This window comes from Denticeps clupeoides, chromosome 4 (genome assembly GCF_900700375.1).
Source record: "Denticeps clupeoides chromosome 4, fDenClu1.1, whole genome shotgun sequence".
NCBI classification, from domain to species: Eukaryota; Metazoa; Chordata; class Actinopteri; order Clupeiformes; family Denticipitidae; genus Denticeps; species Denticeps clupeoides.
The window spans coordinates 33,577,389-33,595,863 of record NC_041710.1 but is presented as its reverse complement, the minus strand read 5'-3'; the positions used below and the strand labels follow the sequence as shown (position 1 = coordinate 33,595,863).

The window sequence follows — 18,475 nt, the reverse complement described above, 5'->3', positions numbered from 1 at the left end:
GCAAATATACTTGTTTGAATGGCCATATTTGCAATTATCATGGAATATGCTTTCAGTTTAACAGATATTATAAGTGTGTCCTGTTCGGTTTTCATTTAAAGCTTTTCCATTGTTTAATGGCGGCATTAAATGACCCCTTAATTTCTGAAATGTGTAATTAATGTTGTACGTCCCTGTGCACATGACTGAGTGAACTGAACTAACAAGTAACAAACAACTGCCTATTCCCCAGACCAGCCAATTAAGTAATGAAAGTCACACATGAAGAAGATTACCAAGAATCACTGACAAACACTCATGAAGGAAAGGTTCTATACAAAACAAATCAAATGTTGAAACCAAAGGGTTTCCTAAATCTAAGTAGTAGAATTACTTGGACATATGAGGACATTGATGAGTCAGATGTATATCCATTTTTGGTATGCTTACAGAATATCCTTTAATTTGTCATTTTGCCTGAAGTTGCTAGAACTTTTACATTAACCTGAATTGTTTGCAAAAAATGGGGTCTGATATCCAACAATTCCAAATATAATCACATTTCCAAATATAATCTGATTGCTAATAGATAACCCCCTGGACTTCATTATTGTTTGTAGAGAAGTAAGTTGGTGCTGGACTTGTCTTCTTGATGTGGCTGTGTCTCGCTGCTTTTACATGGCAAGGCAGGTGATCTGGAATGATGGACGATGACATGACGATGAAGGAGGACGCACACACATGATGTCACGAATCAGGGGTTTAATACATGATGAACAGGACAGGGAAGACATCCAGGAACAAGTAACAATGACCCAACGGTGAAGAGACATGAACAGGGCAGCTTTACACAATCTTACACAGGTGAACACGATCAGGAAACATTGCACAGGACAAACATGTCCAGATGCTGGACCTCGAGTAACCTCTTCTGGGGTTCATGACAGTACCCTCCCTCCTAGGCACAACTCCCAGCGTGCCACCCAAAGCAGTCCACGAAGGAAGGGATCTGAGTCTTTTTGAACATGAATGGAAGATGAAACGAGGCGAACAGAGATGAGATGAAAATGAGACGAGATGAAGATGAACAGCTGAGAAGAATGAAAAATGACTGATGACTAATCCAGCATTCAAAATGGAGGAATGGTGGTAGTCTTGCGCCGATGGCTTCAGGCCCGGCACCTTGTCCGCCGTCCGCAGGCGCCTGCAGCTCCAGTCAGTCTCCGGCTCGCCCCGCTGAATGGCTGATTCTCACCTTGAACACCACCAGACATGGGACTGTGGAGCAGGCGCCCTCGACCATCCAGAAAACCATGTTCATGTTCAGCAGGGTGCATTGGGACCCTGCTGAACATGAAGCCAACACTGGCCAGGGACAAAGGGGCTGGCAGTGTCCTCCCGGCAAACCACAGCTCCTTGAATGTCAGCGGGGCAGCTTCTGCTGCGTCCAAATCTGGTCGGGTCATTCCGTCACGGCATGATAGGTGATCTGGAATGATAGCTGGACATGATGATGAAGAAGGACGCATATGCATGACGTCACGAAACAGGGGTTTAATACATGATGAACAGGACAGGGATGACATTCAGTAACAAGTAACAACGACCCGACGGTGAACAGTCACAAACAGGGCAGCTTACACAGTTGAACACAAACAGGAAACATTACACAGGACGAACATGAAACTCCGGTCTGGATCCTGGACCCAGAGTAACCCCTTCCGGACTCGTAACTGAAGGGTTGTGGGTTCAAATTCTGAGCCTCGAAGGTTCCACCAAGGTCCACACTGCACCTCTCATAGCTGCCCACTGGGTGAAGGGTTAAATGCATTGGACACATTTTGTTGTGTCACCATGTGCTGTGCTTGCAGTGCATTAAAAATAAAAAATAAAAAATCACATTCATACTGCCCATTCAATGTTTGTTCAAGGGCATGATAGTCTGAAGTCAATATAAACCCTATCAATGTGGGGTAAGACTCAATCACTCTGCACCAGGAAGTAGCCTGTGTTGTGAAAGTGAACACCATTCTGGCCTTTTTTCTGTCCAGTCAAGTAAAGATTCTGAGTGCCAGTATCCTGCAAAGAAGATTCTAATGGATTGGACTTTTCTGCAGTTGGTGACACTGTTATATTCTCCAGGTTTGGTATGGTATGAACCCTGAAAACAACAAAGAAATAAAACCAAATCAAACAAAATGAAACAAGTTGTTCATAAATAAGCTTCAACCACTGCAGAAGAGGAAGAGCAGAAAGAAATGAAATATTATTGGGTACCTTATGACATAAACAGCGAGAAGGAGCAGTGTGACTAGCCCACACAAACCACATACCCAGAGCAAAGGAACCCAAACATTATTATCTGCACAGGTACTCTGGCCTGAGGAGAACGTAAAACAGGAAGATTATTTCAATGCATTTTGTCACTCTCACTGCATATATTTAGACCTCTGACTATATTTAGACATATCTATGCACATTATTCACACCCAGATGTAGAGAGTACATGGTACTCTGTTGCAATACCCCGGTAACCCTGGGTTCTAACCAAGTGGCACCCATTCACATTAGTGTTGTGTCCTGATCACTCACAGGTGCTCACAAACACCTTCACCTTCAGAACTTGCATGCCATAGGCCTTTGTCCTGCATTATTCTTGCTTTGTCCTCAGTGTTTGCCACATCCGGCTTTAAAGGCTTCCATTCAAGGTGCTGTGAGTTTTTTTTTTTTTATCTTTTGTTCCTCTTGTCGAGTATCTGTGCCTCCCTCATCTGTCATCTGTATTATTTGCATGGTGATCACAAAAGATTTCTTTTGTGATTAATACTAACCTGATTCAGTAGGGATTTCAAAGCTCTTTACATACAGCCAGGGGCTCTGAAAGAAAGATGTATGGAAATTATATCATGCATGTCTTTCTGTGTCACCTTTTTTTTTGTTTGAGAATACAGTAAAATTATTGTTGCCATTCAGAGCTAAATACAGTGAATGTGTTATGTAACAAAATGAGACAAAATGATAAATTTCTCAACTTTAAATCAACTTTAACACCTGTGACCTATAACTGGAACTATAATATGCTACAGAGGAAAAAACAAACTGTAACATAAGTGTGCACACCCTTAAACTAGTACATTGTTGAAGCACCGAATACAGCATTCAGTCATCTCGGTAAAAAGCTATCAGCACCTCACATTCACCATTTACTCACACCTATGGATAATTCTGAGTCGGCTATTCCCTGTGTCTGCACGCTGTTGAATAGTGGGAGAAAACTGGAGAAAACAGAGGAAACCTAAGCCAACATGGAGAGAGTAGGCAAACTGCGCACAAAAGGTTGGAATTTGAAACCACAACCTTGGACGTGTGAGGTCACACAGCTAAGCGCTGCCCCATTATTGTGCTCAAAGGTGGAATTCTAACACACAATACACCTGTGTTTTTCTTACACGCAATATGTGTATATATCCACTCTGTACATGTTTATTAAGGACAAAATAAAGAGACATGATGACCATAAAGGAACTAATCCTCAGGCGTGTGACTACAATTGTTAGAACAAACACAAAGTAAGCCCATGTTAATACACGTTATTGTCCATTTGAACAAGCGCTAATTGCCCCGATTTAAGTTGTCTCAGGTGGGAGCAATTAGGACAGGAGGGCCTGTTGTGTACGTCCAGTGAAGGATTTTATTATGAAGGGAGACCTACATGGCCATGTGAGACAAAGACATAAAATGTTTGAATGAAAAAAAAGACATAACCAGTCTTGTATTCTGCAGACGTGCAGCCCCTGCCACTGCACGTCCCAGCTGGTGTCCCCAGCTCTCCTCCCTGTATTGTGCAAGGAGGTGGTCCCGGACGGCCCGGAGACCAGTCCCCGGACCGCAGGGTGGTTCCTTCTGGCGCAATGCAGCCCCTGCCACTGCACGTCCCTGCTGGTGTCCCCAGCTCCTCTCCCTGCACCGTGCAGGGAGGTGGTCCTGGACCCCCTGGTGACCACTTAGCCACCTGCAGGGCTGTGCCATCAGGCGACATGCAGCCCCTGCCACTGCATGCCCCTTCTGTCAGTGTAGGGGCTTTACCAAACCTCTCACTGCTTAGCCCCTTCTGCGTCCGTTGGGACGAGCAGGCCCTATTCCTGCCCATCCCAGCTGGATCCTCATGCCACCCAGGGGGCTCTGTGGTGCTCAGCCTTCTCAATGGCTACCGGAGGATCCTGCCCTGTCGCTTCCCTGCCCACATCCCCTTCAGGCTGGACTCAGGAGCCTCTTGTGGCCATGCCACCGTGCCCTGTCCTGGCGTCTTCAGGTCAGGGACCTCCTCCTTGGGGTTCTGATCAGCAACTTCACTGAAGGATGAGAAGAGGGTAGAGAGGGGCAACATACGGACACCACACACATGCAAATACACACACAGACAGACAAAAGAGAGGGTTTTCTGGCTCAGTCACTGGGCTCTCTGTGACGTCCACAGGAGGCGCATCCAGCAACCCACCAGTGCTGGATAAGGGTGTCTGATAAATGTTGTGAATGTAAATGTAAAATGCGTGTCTGCAACCATAGCTGGAGAGGTCCGTTCCCTGTGAGGCAGTACTGGCAGCACAGTTGCTGTTTGGTGACTCCCCGTTCCCTGTTCCACCAGCTTACACCCACATCACCATCTTCCTCCTTGCTGTCCGTCTCCCTCTTGTTGTCATCGCACCACTGGAAGTCACGTGGGTCCACACAGACCTGTTGACGATCGAGGAAAGCCGTGATGGGAGGCGCCAACCCGGCACCATCCATCCACTAGTTTGCTTCGTCTTCGCTCCCATTGTCATCTGTGTCTTCCACAGAGAGGCTCGCAGCAGAGCGCAGAGGCGTGGCTCAATATGGCGAAGATTGAGGGGGTCATCTCCTCTGTGCTCAAGGCCCTCGTTCTCGCTCCGTCCACCCACCCGCAGCAATTTAGTTTTTCGATTTAACTGTAGGTTACATTAATGCTGGTTTAAACCTTGGTTAAATGTTCTCACCAGACTTGTGTATTCATCAGAGGCTGCAGTGGGTTCATGGGCTGCACAGAAACACACAGACCATAGAATACATAAACATATACAAAACAGTCCTTTTTCAGACTTTTATCAGTTATATCATTTCTACTCTGTTCATGCTGTTGACTGTAAATAATAAGAGAATGAGAAGTAAAGAGACAAATCAATGAGCATGGAAATTAAGGATGAGACTGCTTGGCTGCAGATCAGGATAAAACAAGTACGATCAATGAAGGCACCACATCACAACTTATAGAACTTAAGATATCTCTGACTGATAGCTTGGCACTGTGGCATTCAGCAGATATTTTTTCAGTAAAAATATCCATATTTATCAAGTTTTAATCAAGTGTCCTCAGATCTGTATACAAGCATATAAACAGTGTTTAGACTTTTGCAGGACTTAAGTTTAGTTAATTGTGTGTGTGTGTGTGTGTGTGTGTGTGTATGTATTAGCTGTTACCTGTCCAGGTATATGTGTAAACAGGTAAAGCCCAATTGCTCCAGTGGCCAAGGTCATGCTCCTCTTTGGCCCTTAGCTGTATCTCATACTGAGCACGAGGCATGGCATCCAGAATCCAATACGATAGACTTGTAGTTTCAATAACCTGATGCTACAAACATACAAAGGAGAAGTTTGTTCGCTAATACCATGCTGGTGATAAAAGCTAATGATTAAAGAAATAAAATAAAAAAAAAAAAAAAAAAAAAAAATGGAGCATTCATTTTTGCACCTGCTCGTGTAAAATATGCCCAAGAATGCTACAGCATGAAGAACAAAAGTTTTTACCCAGCAGAGGGAGTAATGCACAGAAAAACTGATGGGTGGTTACAGGTTGTTACAGGTTCATAAAACCGAAGACATAAATATACTCACCATGCCATGGACTGGGCGGTACCTCAGCTGAAATTTCAATCCATAGTAGTAGTCTTGTCTCCAGGAAGTGGGGTAAGACCAAGATACCCTCAACAAGCGCTCCATGCCCTCAACCCTGACCACCTTCACTAGAGCAGGCGGGTCTGGTTTCACTGGAGAGAACATGACACAAGGCGAGAATAGTTATACACCCACCGCCCACACACACACACGTATGTACATACTACACAGGCACACATGCACGCACACACTTACATAAGGTAAATGCAGTAAAATTGATGCTGGGGCTGGAGACATTTCCAGCAATGCTGGTTACACACAGTTGGGCTACATATTCACTTCCATCCACAACAGCCCCAACCACACACCTGCAGCTTGAGCGCGCCAGAGAATATGAACAAGGAACTTTGGAGAATGACCCTGTCCTAGAAAAAGAGAGTGAAAGTAAAGTGAAAGTGAAGTACTAGATTGGTACACCTCTTATCTTTACGACAGGTCCTTCAAGGTATCATGGGGAGGTGAGACATCTGTCCTCTCTAGGGTAACCACAGGGGTTCCACAAGGCTCTGTCCTTGGCCCCCTTCTATTCTCAATATACACTCGCTCACTTGGTCACATCATCCAATCACATGGCTTCTCCTATCACTCTTATGCTGATGACACCCAGCTCTATCTGTCATTCCCACCAGAAGATGCTACTATAGCAACAAAAATTTCGGCCTGCCTCTCAAGACATATCGGCATGGATGTCTGAGCGACACCTCCAACTCAACCTATCCAAAACCGAGATTCTGATCTTTCCGGGCAACAATTCTCCTCAGCAAAACCTTTCAATTCAAATTGGATCGCTATTGTTAACACCCACGGCATCTGCAAAAAGCCTTGGAGTTTGGATAGATAACAAACTGAGTTTGAACCATCATGTTGCTGCGATCTCCAGATCTCCAGATGCAGGTTCACTCTCTACAACATTCGCAAGATTCGGCCTTTTCTCTCACAACAGGCTACGCAGCTCCTCGTCCAGGCAATGGTCATCTCCAAACTCGACTACTGTAACTCTCTCCTGGCTGGAGCCTCTGCAGTCACCATAAAACCACTCCAGATGATCCAAAATATGGCAGCCCGTCTCATTTTCAATCAGCCAAAATACACCCATGTTACACCTCTTCTTACCTCCCTCCACTGGCTCCCGGTAGCTGCTCGCATTGAGTTCAAATCCTTGATGCTGCCTACCGGGCTGTAAATGGAACTGCGCCCTCCTACATCAATACAATACTACCTAGCTACACTCCTGCACGCTCCCTCAGATCGGCAAACGAAAGGAGACTAAAAATTCCTTCTTCACGGGGTCTCCGATTCCAATCATGTCTGTTCTCCGTTGTTGTCCCTGGCTGGTGGAACAACCTGCCCTCCTCCACACGACTAGCCGAGACTATCACCACTTTTAAGAAGAAGGTGAAAACCCTCTTATTCCAAAAATATTACAGACAAATCTAACACTTACACACGCACATGCGTACACATTGAACAAACAAATACAAAATGTATAAATACATTATAATTTTTCTTAGTCTAGCACCCAACAATCTCCGAGCATGCTCTTCACTGACAAGTCTAAGCCTTATCAGGGCTCTTAGTTTGTAAACTCGATATTCTATAGAAATCCAATGAGAATTGCTGGTGTCTTCCTATTGTAATTCGCTTTGGATAAAAGCGTCTGCTAAATAAAGTAAAGTAAAGTAAAGTAAAGTAAAGTAAAGTAAAGTGAAGTGATTGCCATTGTGAAACACACTGACAGCACAGAACATGGTGCACACAACAAAATGTGCCCTCTGCTTTTAACCCATCAACCTTAGTAAGCAGAGGGCAGCCATGACAGATGCCCGGGAGGGCACATATTTACTTATTTTAATATTATTACACAGTCACTTCTTTAAAATACCTCCTTGTTAATCTACTAACACCCAACATATATCTACACACATTACCATGCATATTCTTCTGAAAACATCATGCACTACACCTTCAAATTGAGGATCACTTTTATATGCATAGTGTAACAGTCATAGGTTATAACCCCACTTACTAGTGTATCCAGGGAAACCATATAACTATCTGGATAAGGGCGTCTGCTAAATGCTGTAAATGTAAATGTTGTGCAGAGTGTACCAAAGGTAGAGACACTGGTGATTGGAGCAAACTTCAGGAGGCATGAGAAGGTTATGGGGTATGGTGTCAAAGAAATGAATACAGTAAAGAAGAAGTAAGGAGAGTTATTAGGAAGATGAAAATTGAGAAGCATCTGATCCACATTCATGTAAAAACATGGAGGAGTTTAAGGAGAGATGTCCATGGAGAAACCAAATTGATTAAACTGGAAAATAGAGTGGATTCTTGAAGAGTTGGTGTGAAAGAGGAAGTGGGAAATGGAGACAGTTGATCTGGTGTGACGACCCCTAAAGGGAGCAGCAGAAAGTAGAAGAAGAAAAAGTATGTATCACTTAAAATTATGCACTGATGTTTTATGAATTTCACATTTCACAGAAAATGTCATGCAGTAACAGATATACCATTTCTGAAAAAGCAGTAATTGGCACTCAGGTTCTGGAGTTACCAGCTGAGAGACTGTCCCTTCACAGCGGATTTTCCTTTTGGGAGACTTCCTCCAGCATGACACAGCAGATGTCTTTGGAGGAACTGGGAGCAGAAGAGAGAGAAGCAAAATAATAACAGAAGAAATAAAGATACCTGCAGACAGTTTAAACTAGTGGAAAATCTGAAAATAATATTTATTCATATTTTGTGAAATAGCTCATATTACTGAGACACATTTTCTGGGACATTCTTAAACAAAAACTGCAGAATTTTTTGAGCATTTGGTTGGGAATGTTTGTCATACAAGCAAACAAAAAAAAGGAATAGCTATGGAAATTTGGGGTCCAAAGGCTATGTTTGTTTTTAGGTGTAGAAACATCTCTGCGTGAATGTTGCTTCAGAACCATGGTCATTGGGTCAATGTGCCCATTTTGTATACCCCTGTTTTGGGCTTGTGTCATGTTCCCTCACAGTTTCACAGTCTGAGTTTGTCAAATGGCTCCAGTCCTTGTCTGTCATTTATCACATTTGGTCTAATTGCGATACCACATTTGGTCCCATTGCTATATTTCAATTTGTTATGATATTCTGTACTTCCTCATCTAAAATGTGATTCATCTGCATCATAATAATGCATGTCTTAAAGAATTAATTTATAACACATACTGTATATAATTCAAACTATCTGACATTTAATTACTTCATAATTCTTACCTAACATTAAAATGTAATATAACGGTAATATAAAGCTTCACACTGGATCAGTTAAATAAATTAAATAGGTTAATTAGTATAATACTAATGCAACAATTGACTTGCAAGCAATTCAATCCAAACTAAGGATTGTTTTATTCATGCAGAGAAGATTATGAATATGAACTATAGCCATAAACTATGAATGAACACGTGGAGTTATGTACTTAACAAAAAGTGGAGACTTGAACCCAATCGGGATGGTTTGGGGTGAGCTGGACCGCAGAGTGAAGGCAAAGGGACCAACAAGTGCTAAACACCTCTGGGAACTTCTTCAAGACTGTTGGAAAACCACTTCACGTGACGACCTCTTGAGGCTCATCGAGAGAATGCCAAGAGTGTGCAAAGCAGTAATCAGAGCAAAAGGCGGCAATTTTGAAGAAACTAGAATATAAAACATGTTTTCAGTTATTTCACCTTTTTTTGTTAAGTACATAACTCCACATGTGTTCATTCATAGTTTTGATGCCTTCAGTGAGAATGGACCAATGTAAATGGTCATATAAAGAAAACCCATTGAATGAGAAGGTGTGTCCAAACTTTTGGTCTATATAACTTTATATAACTACAGTCACGGGTTCAAATTGGGTTTTGGCAATTTGTTTTGAAATTGGTCCAGAAATATCTAGGGTTCCCAAACTTTTTCACTTGGCTGTATATGGATGGAGGAATTGTACACATAACACAACAGCTTCAGCTCTGAGATGGTGGTTTCCTCACATGAATTCGATTCAGGTCTTTCCACAGCCTTTGTACTGGAATGAGTCTTTGTTTCTTTTTATCCCAAATATCCCAATCCATGGTACTACCACCACCATGTTTTACGGTTTTTCTTTCTTCAAAACACAACATTTCTCATTTATAGCACAAAGTCAAATGCTTGTCAAATCTAATATTTAGCAAACTGTAGATGGGCAGCAATGTTCATTTTAGAGAACAGTGGATTTCTTCTAGGTTTGATTTCACCATAGTAAACTATTACACACCTTTGTTGGCAACACATTTAGCTTCACAAAGTAACTTCACTGTGATATTATTCCAATCAGAGGTGATGACAAAAACTAACGAGGGTTAGTCTGAATATCCTGCCTCTGAGTCCCAATGTGTGGATTGATGGATTTTATTCTGTTTTTTTTTGTCTATCTGAGATTCTCAGAAATCATATTTTTGTAGACATTTGGTCAATGTTTGTGTGTGTGGCTTTGGTGTGTGTACTCACTGCCTACAATTATCCTGATTGTTGACAGAAGTTTTCCTTTTCTAATGCAGCTGTAATTTCCAGCATCAGCCAGTTCAAGACGTGGTAATTTCAGAGCTCCACTCCTCTCCTTATGGCGTCGTAAAACTTTCCCATTCAAAGTCCACTGACTCAGTCTGAATCGTTTTGTAAGTTTTATACTGGAATTCTTTCCATTTTCCAGGTCTTCATATGAGGGATTGTTCAGTGTATAATTAGGAGTCTCTTGTGCCCTCCAACCTGAATGGCTTTCCTCATTTGCCAGATTTACTATATCTGGAATCACCCAATGTCCATTGAGATTAGCAACATTTATATTCTTTTTGAGTGTTCCAGTGTCTTCCCTGAGCAGCACACCATTAACAGAAACATCTCCACGACATCCAAGAAGCACTTCACATCCTGGATTCAACACCAAGGCACCAGGAGGAGTTTCTGGATGGCAGAGGTAGAAGGAAAAAGAGAATTTAATTTAACTTTCACAATTCGGACCGGGATATCATGTTTGCCTTGTCTAGTGAGTCACTGATTACCTTGATTGTTATCATCGGGGATAAGTATAAATGTGTCCTTGATGTGTCCATTCCTTGTTCTGTCATTTGTCATTTTACCTTTGTGTGTAAAATGTGTGTTTGTGTGTTTATATCAATGAGACCCGGTTAATTTATTAAAACCTATGATTTTTGTTCATGCATTTACGTCCTCCTTTCTTTCCCTGCCATGCATTTCTGTCATTAACTCAAATGAGATATTTTAAAATGTACATATAGTAGTTTTATCAGGGACTCACTAGAATACATTCAACCGAGAGAAGCCAAACATTCTCGTTTTTTTACAAGCTCTTGTGTCGCGATAACTACACAAACAAATCACTTGGATAAATGTGCACACAACGAAAAAACAATTTAATAACAATTTGACAATGTTCCAATATGTCAGAATATCTGTATGAAATCTTGGTGTGACCTTTGATAGTGCTTGTAAATTTGATAAACAAGTGAGCTCAGTTTTTTTCAATTAAAAACTATATCCAAGGTCAAAGGTTATTTACCACCTTGTATTGGTCAGTCCTTAACCCATTGGTTGCAACAGGTGCAGAACGCAGCAGCTCGTCTGCTCACTGGCAAGCGAAAGTGGTATCGCATAACCCCAATTCTGGCCTCACTTCATTGTTTACCAGTGAAATTTAAATCGGGTTTAAGATCTCGATTGTTTTTAAAGCTGTAAATGGGTCAGTGCCTCAGTCACTCTGTGACCCTCTTCACATTTACAGTCCAGCTAATCAGGTGCTTCTGATCATCCCAAGGACTAGGCTAAAGATTCGTGGAGATAGGGGTTGCAGGGGCTTTTGGGGTTGCAGCTCCCAAGCTGTAGAACAACCTTCCTTGGCATGTTAGATCTGCTCCCACCCTGGAGGTTTTTAATCTGCTCCCACCCTGGAGGTGTGGCTATTAATTAGAACTGGGTAAGGTACAATGTAAATTAGTAGTTTTGGTACTTTTATTGTTTTATGTCTTTTTTATGTTTTATTGTTAAAGGTTCTAAATGTTTTATAATGACTTGTATTCATTTTTAGCCTTCAATTTTTATGCACGACACCTTGTACACCACCGTGGTCAATTGGATGTTTAAAGGTTCTATAAATAAACTTGAACTTGTTCTGCAATGTTTCACAATGACAATGACTTCACTTTCACATACAGTACATCTCTTTAGAAATACATGTCCTAGAATCACAAAGCATCTGAATTTAAGTTGTTGGGTTAGTAAAAGGTCCAGCATTTTAACTTTAACTTAACATTATTAAGTCAGTATATATTAATAATGCAACTACAAGAAATCTGTATTTGGACTCTATTTCACCACACTAGCCAGTCCAGTTGTAGTCCTGTCACTGGTTTATTTTTTGGTTGTCGGTGTTTCACTGGTTGTAATTGGATGTCTTGTTTTTGTTTTTTTTTTAAACCTGAACTGAACCAATCATTTTTAATCATTTAACTGATGTCGGTTAACACAAATGACCCTTTTGTTTTCTGCAATGATCTGGCTGTAAACCAATCTTTTCACCAAGATGTTTTTTTAAATGTTAGCACAAAGGTAAAGAGAAAAATGTATCTTGTAGTAGATTCTTCAAAGTAGCCTCCATCACATTGGTGTGTCATTTGTATAAGCATAGGTGCATTATTTGTATCTACTGACCATCTTACCAATTTCACAAATAAAATATGTAAATAAATAAATAATAAAACTTACCTTTCTGAGTACAGAATGTATGTGGATAACAGTGCACACTGACTGTTATTATTGCTAAGATTGCCAAATATTCTGTTTTAAATCCCATTATTTGATGACTCTCAAAAGTTTTTAAAAAGTCAAAAGCACATAATCCCTCTGCCTAATAAGTCAGTGTTTTTAAAAGGATTTTGAAAAGCAGCAGTCCGCTTACACTGTGTTCTATCCAGGTTTCCTCTCATTCTTCCTTCCCCTTCATCCCCCGGAGATTTGTTTGTTCATGACAAACCTGTTGCGAAATTGCTGGCCATGTAACCCTGTGACATGCAGGGAACGTCCCATAAGGTAAGTACTAAAACAGAGTGTGGTGCCAGAATCTAAACAGACAAGGGAGAGACAGAATGTCTTCCTGTGATTATTCAACATGCACACACATATGCACACACATATGCACACACACACACACACACACACACACAGTTCGGAGAGAGAACAGTCTTGTTTATTTGCAGCTTTCCAGCATGTCAGTTTGACAGTTCAGAGCAGAATATTGACAAAAAAAAGTTATAACTTCTGAGCACATTAAAATATATAACACCCTTCAGTGTGCCCTAGGTGTTATGAACCTTCAGGAAGATTTACTGATCAGCAACAGTCTTTCTATAACCTTCTATAAGGGTCATAATAATACTTATAACAAGGCAAAACTGATATGGTAATACCTTTTCAGCTGTGGTGTATTTCAATTTGCAAATAAAAAGTGGTGAACATAAAAAATATATTGCTGCTTTACCTACTGTACAACCTAAAAATGTATTATAAATTATTTTGGAATTCTTTCTGGGTCTGTCATTTACTCTGCTGAATATTAAAGCTAAATACTTAATTCCCTAGTCTTTAAGAGGGTCTTTATACATGTGTGGAATCCCCTCAAGTGTTAAAGGTCAGTCTATTGAAAAGAAACCGACGCCAATGTGGTGCATAGAGAAGAGTGGACAGGGTGGGCTTTACTCTGAGAGGCTGCTCAACGTTCTCACTGAGAACTATAGAAAACACACACACATCCGCACACTGAAAATACACTGTTAGCTCTTCAAAGGTGAGTATCAAAGTTGCTTTTGCTTGGACTGGTGGACGGTGTGCTGCAAGATTCAGGGGGGACATGCCAAATCTGAAACAGAATAATGGTTGATAGAGATATCCCTCCCAGTGGGGTGATAGCAATTGACAAACACGAGACAAACATTATGTAATTTCAGGAGATTATGCAGATTTTATGTCATCTTCCAAAGAACATTCAACCCACAATTGACAACTTGTACTATCATTTTTGTCTGAACTGAACCACTTTCTTTCCAAAAAAAATCAAATATGCCCTCATTGGTCTGTACTTTCCCCAAACGTTTCCCTTTTGGGTGCGTCCTTTGTGTGTTGGAAATTGAATATGGCATGACAGGGACAAGGACTAGAGAATAAATCAGTCAGTGAAAGTGTGTTCTCTCTTAGCAACATCATTTCCAAAAGTTGTTAACATTTGAAGCACAGCAGCAAAGGATTTGCTCATTGGCTGAAGGTGAACTTGTGTGCATACACTGGCCTGTACACTGGCACGTCTGATTCAGTAATCAAAAAGTGTGACAACTAATCACAGGTTGGAATACAAATTATCCACCTTCACATCAACAGACTCGACCACATGTAAGTCCATCACTGGCTGGTTTCTTCAGCGATATCTGAAGGGCCTGGGCTAGATGCACTACTGACACGAGCTCCAGATCCCCTCCAACCAAATAGCACCTCCTACAGACATACATAATAATGCAGAAAACAGAAATTTGGTCAGTTGAGATGTAGTGAATAAATGTTTGATACATACACCACATCAATTGATTTTATATTATTTTTGCTTCACTGTCTCTAAATCTTATCTTTGCACTTGTTTATTTTAGCAACAAAGTAAAGGTCAGTATAGATTCAATTGGAACAAAAGAGAATGAGATACAATATGAAATTTGAAAGTGCTGTAGAGACAATGTACAAAGAAGAACATTTCCTTATATGACTTTGAAAATGTCTTTTTCAAATTTGAAAAATTGCATATAGATGTGTGGAAATACAGTGCGAGAAAGTATTAGTAAAGTATAGAAACACTCCTAGAAAAACTGGGAGAGGAGGGGGTACTCAAGAATATCAAGAAATTGGTCCTTCACACCAATGCCTCTGACACATCTTAACATCTCTTCTTTCGAATTCCATGCAGTCTCAGTTTCTTCTCCTGTGAACATCATTCTCATAGTCTTATATCGCCCTCCAGGGCCACTTGGGCCCTTTATAGATGAATTGGACAATCTCCTCAGCACTTTCTCTTTAGAAACCCCCCTAACTCTCCTTGGTGACTTCAACCTTCCATCAGCCCAGCTCCAATCATCCTGCCTTCTTCCCCTTCTCCACTCTTTTTCCTTGACCAACAGCAACATCTCTCCCACACACAAAGGAGGGAATGTCTTCGACCTGGTCTTTAGTCGTCCTTCTCCAACTTCTGACCTTTCTTCCACTCCCCTTCACATCTCTGACCACCACTTCCTGACCTTTACACTCACGGTACCTACAGGATCCACAACTGTCCCCCATCCATCCTTCATTAGACACAACCTTCACACTGTCTCACCTTCATCTGTATCTTCCTGCATTCTTTCACATCTCCCAACCTTTGACTCATTCTTCTCCTTACCACTAGAGACCGCTACTAACTCTCTCCTCACCTCACTTTCCCTTTCCATTGATCAACTCTGCCCTCTATCAACTAAACCCAAAAGGACTTCTCCCCCTGCGCCCTGGCTCTCCGATACATTGTGTAGAAATCGAAGAGTTCTTCGAGCAGTGGAGAGAAAATACAAGAAATCTCAACTTGACTCAGACCTACTGTATTACCAGAATCTTCTGCGCAAATTTTCCACTAACCTCACTGCTGCTAAAACTGCTTTCTACAAAGCAAAACTAGAAGCCTCTGCCCACAACCCTCAAAAACTCCACAACATCTTCTTATCCCTACTCAACCCTCCGACTCCCCCTGCCCCGTCTTCCTTAACAGCTGATGATTTTGCCAACTTCTTCACAGAGAAGATTGAAAAAATCTGTGAGACATTCTCCACCACTAATCCTACTCTTCCTTCTGAAAATTCTACAACTACTCTAAATAAATTTTCTAAGCTCACATCTGATGAAATCATTCAGATTATATCCACAGGCAACCCAACCACCTGTCCACTAGATCCAATACCTTCTGCAATGTTTCAAACTATCTCCCCTGACCTCATCCCTTTCATTTCTTATATCATAAACAGCTCAATCTCATCTGGCCACGTACCATCCGCCTTTAAAACAGCCAGGGGACTTCCAATCCTAAAGAAACCCACTGCTGATCCTACAGACATTAACAATTACAGACCAGTTTCCCTCCTCTCATTTCTATCCAAAATCCTTGAGCGCTGTGTCTACAACCAGCTATCACTCCATCTATCACAGAACAACCTCCTGGATCCTAACCAGTCTGGCTTCAGAACAGCTCATTCCACCGAGACTGCCCTTTTGGCGGTTACCGAGCAGCTACATGCAGCCAGATTGGCAAAACTGTCATCAGTTCTTATTCTCCTCGACCTATCTGCTGCATTTGACACTGTTAACCACAAGACTCTCTTGTCAATCCTGAAGAGGCTTGGTTTGCTTCCCACCTTGATGAGCGATCTTACCAAGTAACTTGGAAAGGATCCACCTCTACCTCACATAGACTCTCCACTGGTGTCCCTCAAGGCTCAGTGCTAGGTCCTCTCCTTTTCTCCCTCTACACGAGATCACTTGGTGAGGTCATTTCCTCACATGGATTATCCTACCACTGCTATGCTGACGACACACAACTCCTCTTCTCCTTTCCTCCCTCTGATCTACATGCTGCTTCCAAAATCTCTGCATGTCTAACAGATATCTCATCTTGGATAGCAGCCCATCACCTCCAACTCAATTCCACCAAAACTGAACTAATATTCATTTCAGCAGATTCTTCACCTCATCAGGATCTTGCTATTTACCTAGACAACTCGCAGCTCTCTCCTTCTGCAACAGCCCGCAACCTTGGAGTAACAATAGACAACCAACTCTCCTTCTCAACTCACATCAGCAATCTTTCCCGCTCATGTAGATTCCTTCTCTACAATATCAGGCAAATCCGCCCTTATCTGTCAACCCAGGCCACCCAACTACTGGTTCAGTCCTTAGTAATCTCACGACTGGACTATGTAACTCCCTTCTAGCTGGTCTACCACTATGTACCATCTGACCTCTACAACTACTACAAAATGCAGCAGCACGACTAATCTTCAACCTTCCCAAATTCTCCCACACCACCACCACCACCTCTCTGCTACGCTCCCTCCACTGGCTCCCAGTAGCTGCACGCATCAGGTTCAAAATACTGATGCTGGCCTACAAAGCCAAACATAGAGTAGCACCATCCTACCTCACAGCCCTTATTACACCTTGCACTGCGCCTCGTTTACTCCGAGCCTCCAGTACTGCTCGCCTGGTCCCTCCATCTCTGAAGGTAAAAGGAAAACATTCATCTAGACTCTTCTCCGTCTTGGCCCCTCGGTGGTGGAATGAACTTCCCCTCGAGGTCAGAACAGCTCAGTCACTGAGCACCTTCAAACGACAGCTCAAGACCTTCCTCTTTAAAGAATATTTAGATTAAATTGTGTACAGAATCTACAACAGAGTGAATAAAATAGATGTATTCATAGTTGGGGTCCTAGTGAACCGGAATTGATCTCTTCATCGATGGTAACTTAAGCACGTTGTAAGTCGCTCTGGATAAGGGCGTCTGCCAAATGCCGTAAATGTAAATGTAGAAAAGGTCAGCATGAGCTGCACTGTGTCTTCGTGAAATTGGAGAAAGCAAATTACAGGGAGTTACAGAGAGGAGCTGTGGTTTTGTATAAGAAAGTTAGGAGTGCCAGGGAAGTATGTGAAGGTGGTGCACGACAAGTATGAGAACAGCGGTGAGATCTGCAGTAGACGTGTTCAAGGTGGAGGTGGGTCTACACCAAGGATCAGCTCTGAGCAATTTCTTCTTCACTATGGTGATCGACAGGTTGACAGATAATCAGTCCTCATGGACAATAATGTTTGCTGATGAAGGACAAGAATGATAGTAGGCCTAAAACAGGACAGAATACACATAAGACTGTGGAGGGACCCTGAAGAGGTGAAGATCTGCTTGGCCGAGATGGGGGTGTGGCTCCCATATTGGTGTAGGCGAGATTCAGTGTTATCTCCTCTCATCGCAAAGTCCACATATGTTGATGGAATTTAGGGAGAACTGACATGAGATTTTCATGGTTGAAATCTCCAGCAACAATGAACTGTCCATCAGGGTTTACATTCTGCAGATCATCCGTACAACAGTGGTGCCTCCTGGAATGAATATTAGTTTGAAGTGATGGGCTGCCATCCAAGATGAGATGTTAGCTAGACATGCAGAGATTTTGGAAGCAGCATGTAGATCTGAGGGAGGAAAAGAGAAGATGAGTTGTGTGTCGTCGGCATAGCAGTGGTGGGATAATCCATGTGAGGAAATGACCTCACCAATTGATCTTGTGTAGAGGGAGAAAAGGAGAGGACATAGTATTGAGCCTTGAGGGACACCAGAGTAGAGTCTACGTGAGGCAGAAGTGGATCCTTTCCAAGTCACTTGGTAAGATCACTCATCAAACCACT

General features: G+C 42.1%; 2 protein-coding genes across 7 annotated transcripts in view; both read right to left on the bottom strand.

Moving 5' to 3' along the window:
* Positions 1–85: 85 nt before the first annotated feature.
* On the bottom strand, positions 86–10,038 carry LOC114787913 (interleukin-6 receptor subunit alpha-like). The gene is made up of 9 exons (XM_028975835.1): positions 9,958–10,038; positions 8,504–8,586; positions 6,145–6,314; positions 5,890–6,041; positions 5,476–5,626; positions 4,995–5,035; positions 2,811–2,856; positions 2,257–2,359; positions 86–2,140 (listed from the first exon to the last, which is right to left on the bottom strand). The coding sequence occupies exons 1-9, from the start codon at positions 10,036–10,038 to the stop codon at positions 1,960–1,962; spliced, it is 1,008 nt and encodes a 335-aa protein (XP_028831668.1). The 3' UTR covers positions 86–1,959.
* A 745-nt stretch (positions 10,039–10,783) lies between these two features.
* atp8b2 (ATPase phospholipid transporting 8B2) overlaps positions 10,784–18,475 on the bottom strand; it is a 61,463-nt gene continuing 53,771 nt past the window's right edge. For 2 of the 6 annotated variants that reach the window (XR_003749463.1, XR_003749462.1), the window contains 2 exons: positions 12,921–13,083; positions 10,784–10,909 (listed from right to left, as the gene is read on the bottom strand). Coding sequence is in view for 4 of the 6 variants with exons in the window: in XM_028975680.1 (XP_028831513.1) it covers positions 14,414–14,506 (93 nt within the window). In the remaining 2 variants the exon portion in view is untranslated. Of the gene's footprint in view, positions 10,910–12,920; positions 13,084–13,342; positions 14,507–18,475 lie in introns of those variants that run through there. The other 4 variants (XM_028975680.1, XM_028975677.1, XM_028975681.1 and 1 more) reach the window with 4 other exon arrangements.

Excerpts from the sequence above, each read along its gene's own strand:
- LOC114787913 (XM_028975835.1), bottom strand. The coding sequence starts at position 10,038 with ATGGATTGGGATATTTGGGATAAAAAGAAACAAAGACTCATTCCAGTA. Across the intron at positions 6,315-8,503 it reads AAGGGACAGTCTCTCAGCTG|GACAGGGTCATTCTCCAAAG; the intron begins GTAACTCCAGAA and ends CTCTTTTTCTAG. Across the intron at positions 2,857-4,994 it reads CTGATGAATACACAAGTCTG|AGCCCCTGGCTGTATGTAAA; the intron begins GTGAGAACATTT and ends TCTTTCTTTCAG.